General features: G+C 40.4%; 1 protein-coding gene across 21 annotated transcripts in view; it reads right to left on the bottom strand.

Moving 5' to 3' along the window:
- The window catches only part of LOC148003327 (sulfotransferase 1C2A-like), a 31,144-nt gene extending 16,905 nt beyond the window's left edge, over positions 1-14,239 (bottom strand). For 2 of the 21 annotated variants that reach the window (XM_087568070.1, XM_087568084.1), the window contains exons 1-5: positions 13,989-14,220; positions 8,199-8,277; positions 3,688-4,192; positions 1,381-1,558; positions 904-1,029 (exon numbers count right to left, since the gene is read on the bottom strand). In XM_087568070.1, coding sequence (XP_087424196.1) covers positions 904-1,029; positions 1,381-1,531 — 277 coding nt within the window. In that variant the 5' untranslated portion in view covers positions 1,532-1,558; positions 3,688-4,192; positions 8,199-8,277; positions 13,989-14,220. Of the gene's footprint in view, positions 1-903; positions 1,030-1,380; positions 1,598-3,687; positions 4,193-8,198; positions 8,278-10,365; positions 10,912-12,212; positions 12,424-13,549; positions 13,710-13,805 lie in introns of those variants that run through there. The other 19 variants (XM_087568073.1, XM_087568074.1, XM_087568075.1 and 16 more) reach the window with 19 other exon arrangements.
- Between the last annotated feature and the right edge of the window lie 917 nt (positions 14,240-15,156).

The following is a 15,156-nucleotide window of genomic DNA, read 5'->3' as shown; positions in this document are numbered from 1 at the left end:
GAGGCCCACTCATGAGGTCGCAGAACTGCTCTATGGAGAGATGGGCTGGAGGTTATTATATTATATTTTGGTGAAGAGTCTGGCCACACACTGCTCTTGAACTAAGAATTTGATAAAGTTGATTTCACAACAATAAGGGATTATGTTTAGCAAGGAAATCTCAAGACTAGAAACTATGTATGAAAAGAAAAATGTTCAGTTAAAGTTACATGAAAAATAGCTTTTCAATTGAACAAAGTAATTGCCTCCTCGTGTGTGTGTGTGTGTGTGTGTGTGTGCATATGTATGTATGTACATGTGTATGTGTGTGTATTTATATGCATGCATATGTGTGTGCATGTGTGTATGTGTGTGTATGTGTGCACATGTTTATATGTGTATGTGTGTATATGTGTGTGTGCATGCATGTGTTTGTGTTTCTGTTTGTGTGTATGTGTGTGTGTGCGTGTGTGTGTGTGTTTTGAATCATAAGACACTGTCCAGCAACCACTTGGTTATGAAAGTAAAGTACTGAATGCAGATGGCTGTGAGCTGCTGATGAGTAGATTTCTGTTCCTTCCTCTATTCTGCAGTTACACATGACCAGAGCAAAGGTATAATGAGAACATTAGGCAGAATTTTGCCTTCATATGCATCTATCTTCCTTGCTGATTCACATTTGGTAGAAATACAGAAAAGAAATGGATCTGGAAAGGGTGGCATATACATTTAACCCAACACTCAGGAGGCAGAAGCAGGAGAATCTCAGTGAGTTCAAAGCCGGACTAATATACAGCATGATGCTGTTCCAAATGGCAAATAGGGGGAGGGAGAGAGACAGGATAGGAAAGAAAAAGAGAAGATGAAGGGACAAGGACAGAGATTAGACAGAAGAGGAACATATATGGAATCAGGGTCTCTTACCTGAAGGCTGGGGTGGCCGAGCCCACTCAATAAAAGGGTGTCGGTGTTGAATGATGGTTCTCTGGCACTTCTTAACATCCCCATTCTGCTCAATCATGTTGACAATTTCTTGAATCCATGTTGTCCCTGGGAAGACCATAAAGATTGAGTTAGAAGATTATTCTTCAAATATACTAATGAAGGGGTGTGGATGCAGATGTTGGCTTTACCTTCTGTTCTAACCAGGATCTTGTTAGCTATAGAAGAAATACTTTGGATCTCTGGGAAAGGTAAAAGAGTAGAGACAAATCTCACCTCTTCCCAAGAAAAATGAATGGTACAAGAGACTAAGCTTCAAGATCCCAGGGATAAGACATGTGAAGTAGCACCCATTGTGGGACAAAAAGAGCCAGCTTCTAACTGTAGGTAGTTCTAAATTAGGTGAGGAGTTCAGATAGCTCAGAGGATGAGGCTGGGGCTACTACTCTACCAGGTTACCTGATTTAGGGTAAGTACAGATGAGGAGGTCATCTGGCTTCGCCTTGAAGGTCTGAATCTGACTCCAGTTGTCAACAGTTGAATCCCGCAGTGGGATCCCTGCGACCTCTTTCAGTTTTGTCTGTCTGCTCAATTCTGGGGCCAGGGCCATGATGTCTCAGGGAAGAAGGTTTAGTTCCTGTGAGAAAAGATCAGAATGGAATTCTTTTCTCTTTCTCTTTTTTTTTTATTAACTTGAGTATTATTTACAGTTCCAGTCTTATTCCCTTTCCTGGTTTACGGGCCAACATAAGGGATTATGTTTAGCAAGGAAACTCCCCCTGACCCTTTTTTATGGGTGTTCCCCTCCCCATCCTCCCCCCATTGCCGCCCTCCCCCCAACAATCTAGTTCACTGGGGTTCAATCTTAGTAGGACCCAGGGCTTCCCCTTACACTGGTGATCTTACTAGGATATTCAATGCTACCTATGAGGTCAGAGTCCAGGGTCAGTCCATATATAGACTTTAGGTAGTGGCTTAGTCCCTAGAAGCTCTGGTTGCTTGGCATTGTTGTTCATATGGGGTCTCGAGCCCCTTCAGGCTCTTCCAGTTCTTTCTCTGATTCCTTCAACGGGGGTTCTGTTCTCAGTTCAGTAGTTTGCTGCTGGCATTCGCCTCTGTATTTGCTGTATTCTGGCTGTGTCTCTCAGGAGAGATCTACATCCGGCTACTCCAGCTTGCTTCTTCTGACCATTTGCTTGGCAAGTTGTTTTGAGCCTTTCACTCTGAGGTGGTGTCTGTGTTTTTCTCGGAGGTGTGTTTCCTGTAGGCAGTAGAATGCAGGGTCCTCGTTGTGTATCCAGTTTGTTAATCTATGTCTTTTTATTGGGGAGTTGAGGCCATTGATGTTGAGAGATATTAAGGAATAGTGATTATTGCTTCCTGTTACAGTCATATTTGGATGTGAGGTTATGTTGTTGTGCTTTTCTTCTCTTTGTTTTGTTGCCAAGACGATTAGTTTCTTGCTTCTTCTAGGGTGTAGCTTGCCTCCTTATGTTGGGCTTTACCATTTATTACCCTTTATAGTGCTGGATTTGTATAAAGATATTGTTTAAATTTGGTTTTGTCATGGAATATCTTGGTTTCTCCATCTATGTTAATTGAGAGTTTTGCAGGATACAGTAACCTGGGCTGGCATTTGTGTTCTCTTAGGTTCTGTATGACATCTGTTCAGGATCTTCTATCTTTCATAGTTTCTAGCGAAAAGTCTGGTGTGATTCTGATAGGTCTGCCTTTATATGTTACTTGACCTTTTCCCCTTACTGCTTTTAATATTCTTTCTTTATTTTGTGCGTTTGGTGTTTTGACTATTATGTGACGGGAGGTGTTGCTTTTCTGGTCCAATCTATTTGGAGTTCTGTAGGCTTCTTTTATGCCTATGGGTATCTCTTTTTTTAGGTTAGGGAAGATTTCTTCTATGATTTTGTTGAAGATATTTACTGTTCCTTTGAGCTGGGAGTCTTCACTCTCTTCTATACCTATTATCCTTAGATTTTATCTTCTCATGAGTCCTGGATTCCCTGTATGTTTTGGACCAGTAGCTTTTTCCGCTTTACATTATCTTTGACAGTTGAGTCGATGATTTCTATGGAATCTTCTGCTCCTGAGATTCTCTCTTCTATCTCTTTTATTCTGTTGGTGAAGCTTGTATCTACGGCTCCTTGTCTCTTCTTTTGGTTTTCTATATCTGGGGATGTTTCTATGTGTTCTTTCTTGTTTGCTTCTATTTCCATTTTTAATTCCTTCAACTGTTTGATTGTGTTTTCCTGGAATTCTTTCAGGGATTTTTGTGATTCCTCTCTTAGGCTTCTACTTGTTTATTTATGTTTTCCTGTGTTTCTCTAAGGGTGTTCTTCACGTCTTTCTTGAAGTCCTCCAGCTTCATGATCAAATATGATTTTGAAACTAGATCTTGCTTTTCTGGTGTGTTTGAATATTCTGTGTTTGTTTTGGTGGGAAATTGGGCTCTGATGATGACATGTATTCTTCGTTTCTGTTGCTTGGATTCCTGCGCTTGCCTCTCGCCATCAGATTATCTCTAGTGTTACTTTGTTCTGCTATTTCTGACAGTGGCTAGACTGTCCTATAAACCTGTGTATCAGGAGTGCTGTAGACCTGTTTTCCTTTTTTTCTTTCAGCCAGTTATGGGAACAGAGTGTTCTGATTTCGGACGTGTAGTTTTTCCTATCTACAGGTCTTCAGCTATTCCTGTGCCCTGTGTCTTGAGTCCACCAGGCACGTCGCTTGGAGCAGGAAGGTTTGTCTTACCTGTGGTCCTGAGGCTCAAGTTTGCTCATGGGGTGTTGCTTATGAGCTCTCCGGGGGGACAGCAACCAGGATTATCTGCACAGCCCTTTCCGGGAGCTTCCATGCACCAGGGTTCCAGATGGCGTTTGTTTTTTCCTCTGGAATTAGTAATGTGAGCAGAGTGTAGTCTCCTCAGGTTTCCCAGGCGTGTCTGCCTTTCTGAAGATTTAGCTCTCCCTCCCATGAGATTTGGGTGCGGAGAACTGTTTATCTGGTCGGTCCCTTCAGGTTCTGGTGGTGTCTCAGAGGCAGGGGACCTGCTGCTCCTGTGCGCTTATTTCCAGGAACCCAGAGGCCGTATACAGTTTTCTCTTGTGCCAGGGATATGGGCAGGTGTGCGTACTGTTGGTGGTTTCTTCTGCTCTGCAGTCTCAGGAGTGCCCACCTGTCCAGGCGGTGAGCTCTCGCTCCCATGGGGTTTGGGAGCAGTGAGCTGGTGGGGGCCCAGAATGGAATTCTTAAAGTACTGTGATAAAGCATACACAACATGAAAATGACTCTTAAGTATCATAAGTGGATTGCTCAGTGGCATTAATAATATTCCTGCTGTTCTATGTCTACCATCACCTTCCATCTCCTGAAAACATTTTACTTTTCTAGATGGAAGCTAGGAGCCCACTACTGCTAAATCAGAATGCCAGGCTACCACTATTTTCCTTTTTATCTCCTTAAACTCTAGATGCTTTAGAGTAAGTTCATTTTGTCTTCTTGTGAATAGCTATTTTACTTAGTTGAATATTCTTAAGGATCGGCTGTATTGTGGCATGCCATCAGATTTTCTTCCCAATTAATGCTAACTTTTATTGCATGCCTGCTTGTAGTGTGGTTTGTTTATCCATTTCCTTGTCCACGGGAACTTGGAGTGCCTCCTTTCAACTATTGTACTATAAACAATGCACAAATACCTAAGCTTCTACATTCATATTTTTGGGTTCATAACTCAATGCAGATATGCAAAATAGTATGTTCTCTTTTTTGAGAAATTGTCATAGAACTTTCCTACAGTGGCTGTATCATTTAAGAAGTCTACCAGTAGTATATAGTACTCTCGAATCACTGACATGTATCTCCCTTAAATCTCCATCCCAATAGATTTGTTTTGCTTTTCCTTCATGACTAATAATGAATATCTTCTCATGTACTTACAGTCTACTTTATGTCTTTTTTTCAGAGAGAGACACATTGTTCCACTGTTTGTGGTTGGTTGCTATACCTAGAAACTTACAAATATATGAATAGGAGGGATGAATGATCTTCTAATACTCAAGAGTAAGTGGCTATTGTAGTTTCAAAGCACATCTACCACTGCTGCTCAGAGGCATAGCAAGGTAATGTGCAGTGACTGCTACAGTAGTGAGTACCACTATTATATTTATTATAAGCAACTCGTTTTTAGTTCTTATATAATTTGAAGCCTAGAACATTAGAGGGAAAGAATATTTATGGAAAGTGTAACCGCGAATAATTGCTAGTAATTGTGTAAAGAAAACTACAGTGAATGAGAGAAACAAAAACTGTCCAGGCTGGCCAGACCAAATATCAGGATGACAGGTTCCCAGAGAAAGTTGAGTTCTCTGGAATGGATGCAGTGCTTTTAGAAAATGAAGACCCGGTTTTACTTGAAAACATTTCCAATATAAGCAGCAGCTATAGTTGTAGTATAGCAGAGAGGGTGTACTTCCCATAAAACTCTGAGATGTGATATAGTCAGCTTCAGCAGAGGAAGATAGAGTATTGCCATCTCCCCTTCCTTTCTTTTCTTTTAAGGTAAGAGTAGATAGGGTCTCTGCATATCCCAGGATTGCCCATAGCTCCCTCTGTAGCCTTGAATGTACAATCCTCCTGCTCCAGTCTCCTTGGTTCTGAAGTGGCAAGTGTAAGCTCACTCACTTAGTTTGGAGCACTGACATTTCTAACATACCTTCCATGTTAGGTCCTTCCCTTTTAATTCACATCACAGGTTTAGCATAAGTAATAATCATTCCTCTAAATATAAGAAGGCTTACAGGATTCTAAATCAATGGTTTGATAAAGACCTCAGCTAGTATCTGTCTACTAATCTCATAAAACTTCTTTAAAAATTGCTTCTAAGTTACAAGTGTGCGTGAAATTTAAGATGTTCATGCAATAAGTCCATATTCACAAAGAAAACTAATACAGAAATTGTTATTACTTAATGTATTTTTGTCCTTTTCTTTTTTTTTCTTTGAGCCTGTAGAAATAGAGTTTTAAAAAGGTTACTCATTGTCAGAGTCAGGATGTGCAGTGCCGGACGTGCCTGAGGGAGAGCCAGAGATAGGACTTGCCAAACCAGCTACCAGTTCCAAGGACACTGATCATCCGTAGCCACCCCCTCCCCTTCCTTCACTCCCCAGAAGTGAGTCATCTCCCTGAGTGAGATGAGCCACCCTACCCGAGCTGCTGAGCTGCTAGATAGCATGTACTCCTTGCTGTTGTAATTTCGAGCCGAAAGTAAGTGTGCACCATTTGAAATGACCAATCATGTGTAACCACGCAAATGTCCCTAACCTCCCCTATATAAACCCCCGAGTTTGGAAGCTCGGGGTCGATTCCTCTGTCTCCTGTGTGAGATACGTATCGACCCAGGATCCCGCTAATAGGGATCTCGTTATAAAAGCTACCTCTTGCTGTTACATCAAGACCGGCTACTCGTGATTCCTGGTGGCACCCCACCCCATGATTGGAGCGAGAGACGAGGCTCCCCGTTCAGGGGTATGCTCTTTCAAGCCAATTGTTAAGATATAATTGCCCACCTAAACATACAAATCCCAGTACCATCCATCCCTTAGGAACATTAGTAACAACCTGTAAATACACAGAGCGAGATCTTTACATCAGTGTCCATTGTCCTGCCAGCGAGTGTCTCTCTCTCGCTCTCTTCTCCTTTCTGTTCCAGTCTCCTCCTCTTCCTTCAAACTTCTCTCCCACCCATCCTTCCTTCTCCTCCAATGACAGGCCTCCTTCTATCCTGTACCTACCCCTCACCTGTATTTTACAAATTCAATGGGGAGAAGTTTCTAGTGAAGTCACCTGATTCCTGAGTACGTGACTAGGCAGCTGTCCTTGGGGCAGTGGAGTTAGCATCAAAATACAGATAACTCCAGGGCAAACCAGAACATTTCCCCCTTTTTGTCCAGTTAAAAAGCCTTTTCACTTATATATAAATTGAGTACAATTATTACCATTCTAAAATTTATAAAGCATATGATATACTCAACACCCAGTCCATCACTTTTTTAGTTAAACAGAACATTTAGTTATCCATTCCATCTTAAGAAAGGCTTAAAATGTATATTATATCTTGGCTAGCTTGTATACTATCTGATAACTATCCAATAAAATATGTATTTTCAGAGTTAAACAGCCTGATAGGCTATGAGACTGTAATCAGTCTTCAACCCTGCCAGAAATCTTTGAATGACCAAATATCTATTAAGATAGGAAGCCTAACATGGCTTCCAGAACTACGAGGTTGTAGAGACAAATCTCCACTAGCACATTCCCCTATTAGCAACATGTGAGTGCAATTCTGCAAGTCTACAGTGTCCTTTTCAAATATAAATTTTGGTATTCAGTATAACAGTTCCCAAACACATTCTCATTTTGAACTCCAGTAGAACTTTGGTGGTGGATATGGGAGTCCTCAAAGTATATTGATGACGCAGTTCCCTCTACCAGCTCATAGACAAAAGGGAATAGATTTCAAGGCCTTTAGAAGCTGAGAGTAAATTGGAGGCAGCAGCCTCAGTCCTTCACCTGCACAACAGAACAGAAGGCTGATGTTCAGCAGATGAACTGAGGAGGGATGTTTTCCCCAAGCCTCTTGGTGTGCAGACCTTCATTTCACCTAGCTGCTGTAATCTGCTCAAACTTCTGACCAAAAACAGTTAAAACAATCAGTAGGGTATGATGGCAAGCAATATGAGGGAAGCTAGCAGAAAGAGTGTGACTTTGAGGCCAGTCTAGGTTACAGTAATACTGTTTCAAAGCACTAAACCTGTGAGTCTGGAATGCCATGCAACCAAGGGAGCCATCCAGAGCAAGAGTAAGGTTGATGTGTCGAAGCCTTGAAAATCTCATCCTGATATCAGCAGGAGTAGGACTGTTTTCCTCCTTGCTCTGGGTGTGCATTCCCTGTGCACATAAACCCTATGATCCCCATTTTTGCCACCCTTGAGGTAGTCATGCAAAATTACAGATTATCCTTCCTCTTTCCCTGTAAGGATATGTTCAGGAATCAAATAGTCCTCCACAGGTAAATGAACATTCCAAACATATGAACACCAGCCAGTAATATACCCTCAGTATGAAAACTCCTACCTACTCACCGAGGTATATATAGCCCTTAATAAGCCCAATAAGAGAGAGCTATTTCACTGAACACCATCACTAAAGAAGGCTATTTATCCCTTTGCATTCACTCCAACTGACACCCTGTGAAATCCACCTACCAGAATAAACTTTGTTCTTTTCAGTCCTGCTCAGTGCACAATGGTACCTGGATACCTCAAGGGCAGAAGCAGACCTAGGCTGGCACAAAACAAAATAAGAATAAAGGAAAAAGTTTGAGTTAATTAATTCATCCTTTGTTTTCCTAAACAAAATTGCAAGTATGCTTCTGCCTCTGCCTCTGCCTCTGCCTCTGCCTCTGCCTCTGCCTCTGCCTCTGCCTCTGCCTCTGCCTCTGCCTCTGCCACTGCCTCTGCCTCTGCCTCTGCCTCTGCCTCTGCCTCTGCCTCTGCCTCTGCCTCTGCCTCTGCCTCTGCCTCTGCCTCTGCCTCTGCCTCTGCCTCCAAAATGCTGCGATTCCAGATACGTACTACCACATCTTGTTGCATCATTTTAAACTGCTCAATTTGTGAGCAAGTGCAAACTATTTGCATAAACTAATATTGCAAAAGCATTGGTGGATATGATGGACTGAACTGTGTGCCTCCACATTCACATGTTGAGCTCTAATCTTCTTACTTTAAAATGTGTCAGTTTGAGACAGGGCCCTGAAGATGTCATTAAGTTGAGATGAGGCTCCAATTCTATCATACTAGGGTTCTTCTTAGAAGAGATTTAGACATACAGAGAAATACCAAGGGATGTACACAGGGAACAACATGTGTGGACATAGTAAAAGAAGGCCCCCTGCAAACAGAGGAAAAGGCCTTGAGAAACCATACTGACAGACACCTTGATCTGGGACTTTTTTGTAGGAATTTTTTTTAAAACTGAGCAGAATAGCATGATCAGTTAAAGCTCAGAGACCTGCTGTTTCATTGAACATTGGAAAATAAAGAAAATTATTCATTTGTCTTAGTGTTTCTTTGTTACTTGACCAAACAAGTAACTGAATTTAAATAAGTTTAAAATTATGACCTTGAGGTAAGGACTGAAAATCTTCAGTTGACAGAGACCAGCTCATTAATAGAGTCTGTGTGGTATAAAGGTAGATTTGAGGGCTGAGTGAGGCCATGGAAGTATGTACAGTGAGTCAGGTGGGGGCTGATGTGTAGTTCTGTAGTAAAGGTTTGCCCAGTGTGCACCATGCCCAGCTTGACAATGTTGGGGAGGAATAGAGGTTTCTGAATGCCTTATCTTACAGTGATACAAAAGCCACAGACACCCAGCTGAAATCAGATTCTCAAGTTTGAATGTGTTCCCAGAATTGGAGTTGATGTGTGCACAAACCTCACTTCTGCTGCTGAGCAGAAGCAGAGATCACAGGGGAAGAACTGAAAGCAGCTTCCTGTGCTACTGAGCACCAGTGCCTCGCAGACTGGGTACATCAAATACTGAGAATGACACTTTCTACTTCTGATAACCTCATAGAAGGTCAAGGAGCACACAGGTAGAAATACACCTGCCATCTGACAGCCCACAGCATGCAGGCTAGAAGAGAAAAAGAGTGCTTCCTTGGGCTTCTACTTATAGGTGGTCTCAGCTGTGGTCACTGCTATTTTTAGAGTAAGGCAGATAGACACACAGACTTTCCCAGGCAGGCTCCTTTTCGTCCTCTGAGGCCAGGTCCCTGTGGCCTCCTTTGTGAAACAATCTCTAGTCTTTTCCATACAGTTAACCTTTCATCTTGTTTTCTGAGACAGGTCCTCACACTGTCCTCCAGACACGATTTGAAATCATAACTGTCCTCCACCCTGAGCTGCAAGAGGATCTAAATTTACATGAGAACTTTCCAGATGTTATGCCACAGTGCTATGGTTACTTGCTTATATAAGTAACTTCCCTAAGCAGGAGACCTGGTCCAGTTCCTTTTATAGGCCTAGCTTGAATGGTGTCCACAGACTTAGACGAAAGAGGGTCCAGTGTGGTGAAGAAATAGTCATAGCCAGAGCAGTGTAGATGGCTGACAGGAGGGGAGTCTTTGTGAGGGAAAAGTACAGGATGCACAAAGAGATGGTATTGTGGAAAGGTGTCTGCATGAATTTCTAAGTTGAACACAGCCAATGTTAGCTTCAGATTTTTTTTATTATTATTTTTCTTAGGTTTCTTAAGACTTAGGATCTTTCTGACTTGAGTTACACCACTTACACATTAGCACCTGTATGTCTGAGAACTAAGAACATACACCAACAAGTTATGCCAAATGTTTTAGATAAGCTGTGTTCTTACCTTCAAACTCTAGTTGTCAGCAATCTAAAAGCTGGACTGCCCAGTGTTCGGTGAGTATAAAGGTACATTTAGAGGAAGGAAGAAAGTATGTCTGGTATATGGCAAGCACAGAGGCTCAAATTCTACTATGCCAAATGTACCCAACCTTTAGCAATCAATCTCAAATGCTCTGCAATCAACGAGATCAGCTAGAGCTTTAATCAACAGAGTCAGGACTACAAGAAACAAACTTTGGCATCTGGCCAATGAGGAAGTAAGTCTCACTGTTTAGTGATCACTGGTCTATAAATCTCCACTACCTTAAGTACTTTCAGACTCAAGGCTGTTTAGAGAAATGCACAGAGGCAAACACACTGCTCCTCCCTCTCTAAGACCACCTGGTTCCCCACTATGTGCAGGCCCTGGCTTTGTTGCAAAGTTTCCATGCTACTTGGTCTTCTTCCTCTCTACTCTGATAGAGTTTAAACTGGGAAAAACAAGAGTATAGCCATGCTTATGTTCAAAACGAAAAATAACTCAAAAGCTGACACATTCAGCCTTTTGCTCAAAGCACCCTGTGCCTAGATGAGTGCAGCCCTTATAAAGTTACTCAAACCCGGCACATGAGGCTTACATACATGACCTCATTTACCTTTTAAGACTCGTGATGCTACGGTGTGCCAAACTAAAAAAATTATTAACCACCAGGATTCACTAAGTAAACTAATTCCCAATCTCCCCTTGACTGTGATAAAAAGAAGCTTAAAACCTGAGTGAGTTTAAAAAGACATTTCAAAACACGAGTCTAAAGAATCTTTGTTTTTCTTCTACCACAAGAGCTAGTCTTAGTTACTTGGGTCCTGTTCTGTTGGCAAGTAAACAGACTTGGGTTCAGTAATGGAGAAACTAAAATACTGGCTACATGGTCTCAGGTACCCAGTGGGACCTTCTTAGAGATTTCTGTTCTATATCTATAAAATGTGAGTCATGCTAATTACCTCCAATCAGTACTGTTAGATTAAAAACTTGGAACCAGGGCTCTGAGGTTGGAGTGGGTGGGTAGGAGAGGGAGCATGCTCATAGAAGCAGGGGGAGGAGGTATGGGAGAGAGGGAAAGGGGATAACCTTTGGAATGTAAATACATAAAATATCCAAGAAAAATAAAATTTAAAAAGAAATAGAGAGAGAAAGACAGACCCAACACAGACTAAATAGTTACAAATGCTGGCTTTTTCCCTTTCTTTCCAGAATATATTCATTGATACACACATATGAAGAAAGGACAGAACAAAAGTCTAGATGAAGAAACTATGTATATATTTATTTATACTCACATCATCCCATGATATATATATATATATATATATATATATATATACATACATACATACTTGCATGAAGAAGGCAAATTATGTTCCTTGATGTTGTTCTTGGCTACCTCAGATCAAACTGAGCTTACTAGATATCTTCTGGCAACTTCCAAACTTGCTTTAGCCAGGAAATTAAAGCTTAACTCATCTTTTGATACTGTAATTCCTCCATGGCTGATATGTCTTCTACCACCTCCTTTCTAAAAGAGGTTTTCTTTGTTGACTCGCAAGTCACAATTGCCCTGTAGCAGAAGTCCCTGTGTCCTAGTAACTGTGTGGAGATGTCCTACACTGCATGCAACTATTTTCACACTCAAAGTGTCACTTTAGACTCTTTATCCCATATCAGAGTGATTCATTAATTGAACAGCTATGTATTGAGGGTGAATGTAAAGGAGATAAATCAATAGGTTCTAACAACCTGGCATATGTATTTAGTGAGCATTGATTACAACTGATTCCTTCATTGTCACAGTGATGAACTAAACTGACACTCACCCCTCCAACAGCTCTATTTACTTCCTCTACCACACAACAAACTGTGGGCCACCAACCAGACGCCAATAAATGAGAGAACAGAAATGGTATACAGCTTTCGACAGTTGAAACAAGCAGCTAGAATCCAGGGGAAAAGATGGTAAAAGTCCTCAAATATTCAGTCACTCCTGACAGCCCATTGATCAAGTAAGGGGCCTCTAGAAAAGAAAATCTGTAAATATTTATAACCATAACTGCACTAAACACAATTTCATAAAACAAATACTGTCTATTAGATCTAAATCTACAGATTAATCACCACAATGACATTGGATGACTTTAGTACCCAATTATCAAAAACTGAGAGGTTGTCCAGACTCAAACTAAACAGACAAACATTGGAACTGAATGAAATCATAACGCAAAAGGACAAAATATATCTTATAGCACATCTACCTAAACATTAAAATTATACTTTCTCCTCAACAAGACAAAGAAATCTCTCCAATATTCACCATATATTAGAACAAAAAGCAACTTTCAACAAACACAGGAAAATTGAAATAACTTCCTGCATTCTATCTGAACACAATGAAATATTACAGCTTTGAATGCTTAATGAAAAACTAATCGAGACATCAGTAATCAATAACGTAATGATACATCCAAAAGACTTGAGCAAACCAAACCCCAAACCAGTAGATGAAAAGAGGTCAAAAGTTAATGAAATGGAAGCAAAAAAGTTTCCAAAGAATCCATTAAATTAAAAGTTATATTTGAATATATTTTGGCAAACTCTATGTTAATCTAAGAAAAGTAAAAAAACTCACAAATAGAAAGCCCTGAATGAAAGCCTAAGTGCATGTGTGTTTTTACAGACCCAAATAATAAAATGAGAAATGAAAAAGGAAATATTATAACATATAAATGTAATTAAGAAAATTATAAGAACCTATTTTAAAAGTCTCTTTTCCACTAATCTGAAATGTCTGAAAGAAACAGAAAATTTCTAGAAACACTTGACATATCAAAATTAAACCAATAAAAAACAAGTGAGCTAAACAGATCCATAAATTAGTGATGAGACTGAAGAAAATAATAAAAATAATATATGTCCCAAATAACCAGTGCCAAAGATCAGATGGACTCACTGCAGAATTTTAGCACAAGTTCAGAGAAGAACTATCCAATTGCTATGGAAACGACTCCACAATATAGAAAAAGAGTGTATGAGCCAGCAGATATAGAGGACAGCTATAAAATGTTGACTTCTGGAAATGAAACAGCTGGTGCAAGAATCAGAGCTGATGTGGTTACCTGTATAACACCTGTACAAGATCATCAAGCCAATTAATTACCCTGTAGTAGAAAGTCCTGTGTCCTGGTGTCTCTTTGGGGATGTCATACACTGCATGCAACTATTTCACACTTGAAATGGCTTACAAGAATTGGTAAATCCAATCACAGGACCCATGCCCTCTTCTGGCTTCTGTGGACACAGGTAAAGCACTCAAACATAAAAGAAAATTACTCTAAACAACTTCTTTTAAAGAAAAATAACATTTTTCTTGTTAGCCAACATCATTTGAACTTTGCCCTTGTCAATTGAAGAGCCAACAATCCCATTCATCTTTCAAAATGTGTAATCTATTTTCTTACATTTTCGGTTGTTAGCCTAGCCTTTAATGGCTGAGCCATCTCTTCAGCCTAACAGCATATTTTCTATTCAGTGTTTAATGGCATTTCATTTAAAGGACTAAGTAAAGTCAGTGCTATATGCTATCTTTAATTACTTACAGTTAGTGTTTAAGCACAAGCAGTATGGGTCTGTAAGATGTTAAGCAGAACAGATGCACCGTCTTCCTTTTCTGACAGTCTCTTCTGAAGATCCTCCTTCAGACTAGTAAATTCCCTGATCCAAGGTTAACTGGCAGCACAGGAATCCACCCACTTTGACCCCATCCTGGAGACACAAGAACATCTTGGCATGAATGCTGTGGCTTTCTTCAGGAAATCACTCCTCAGTGTTGCCATATTGTATTATGATTAATAAGTTTACTTTTGATAGTATTGGCCACATATATGTTTTAAATCAGGGTTGGACTTTTGTCCTCTAGAGGAAAGAGCATGCAGGCTGAATTAATTCTCAATGTGGGAGGAAAGTGACAGAAACATTCTTCTTGAGGGCCTCTGTTCAAGGGAAGGAGAACAGTGCACTACACTTATGTCTTTTGAGACTTTAGGGGGATATTGGTGATGTCTAGTAGCTTCTGGCAACATGTTCTAGTTAGAAAGCCAAAAGGTTCTATGAACAGGCAATAGGAGGCTTTGAATTCTATAAAAAGATGGAAAGAAATACTGATATTGTTCTAGTAACTAGTGATGATGGCCATTTACTCATTAAATATTGGTTGATTACTAGGAACTGTATCAGACATGGAGGAGTGTGCAAAGAAAGAAGTGTTAAAAATCTTAAGATTTTTAAAACTTGGTACTGCATGTGTTGTTACTGCTCTCAAAATCTTAAGAGAAATGGCCCAAAACTCCTGGGTTGAGTATATAGCCCTATCTCCTGCTTCTCTAAAAGACAGTGGAATTCTGGAGACAGGTAAGATAAAAGAATGTGCAATAGGACAATGTGCTCCCTTGGTTCTGTCCATTCAGATGCACTTACTGGCTGGTAAACATGGTTATCCTGAAAACCTTCAGTGGTGGCACCCTCTACATAGCAGGGTTTTAGTTTGATTTCTCTTCCTATTACAAAATAGCCTAGACTATGTAATTTATCAAGAAGTGAAGAATAGAGAACCTTGTGCCCTCTGAGGCAGAGGTATCACACAGAGAAGAACAGGAAATATTCTAGTTCTTACCTTATGTATTCTCACCCAATCCTATTTACTTTTCAAGGACCCTTCTAAATAGGATTCATGCATGAATGTGGGATGATTGTTTCTAGCACATGGTT

This window comes from Rattus norvegicus, chromosome 9 (assembly GCF_021556685.1).
Source record: "Rattus norvegicus strain SHRSP/BbbUtx chromosome 9, alternate assembly SHRSP_T2T, whole genome shotgun sequence".
NCBI classification, from domain to species: domain Eukaryota; kingdom Metazoa; phylum Chordata; class Mammalia; order Rodentia; family Muridae; genus Rattus; species Rattus norvegicus.
This window is presented reverse-complemented; position numbering and strand designations above follow the sequence as displayed.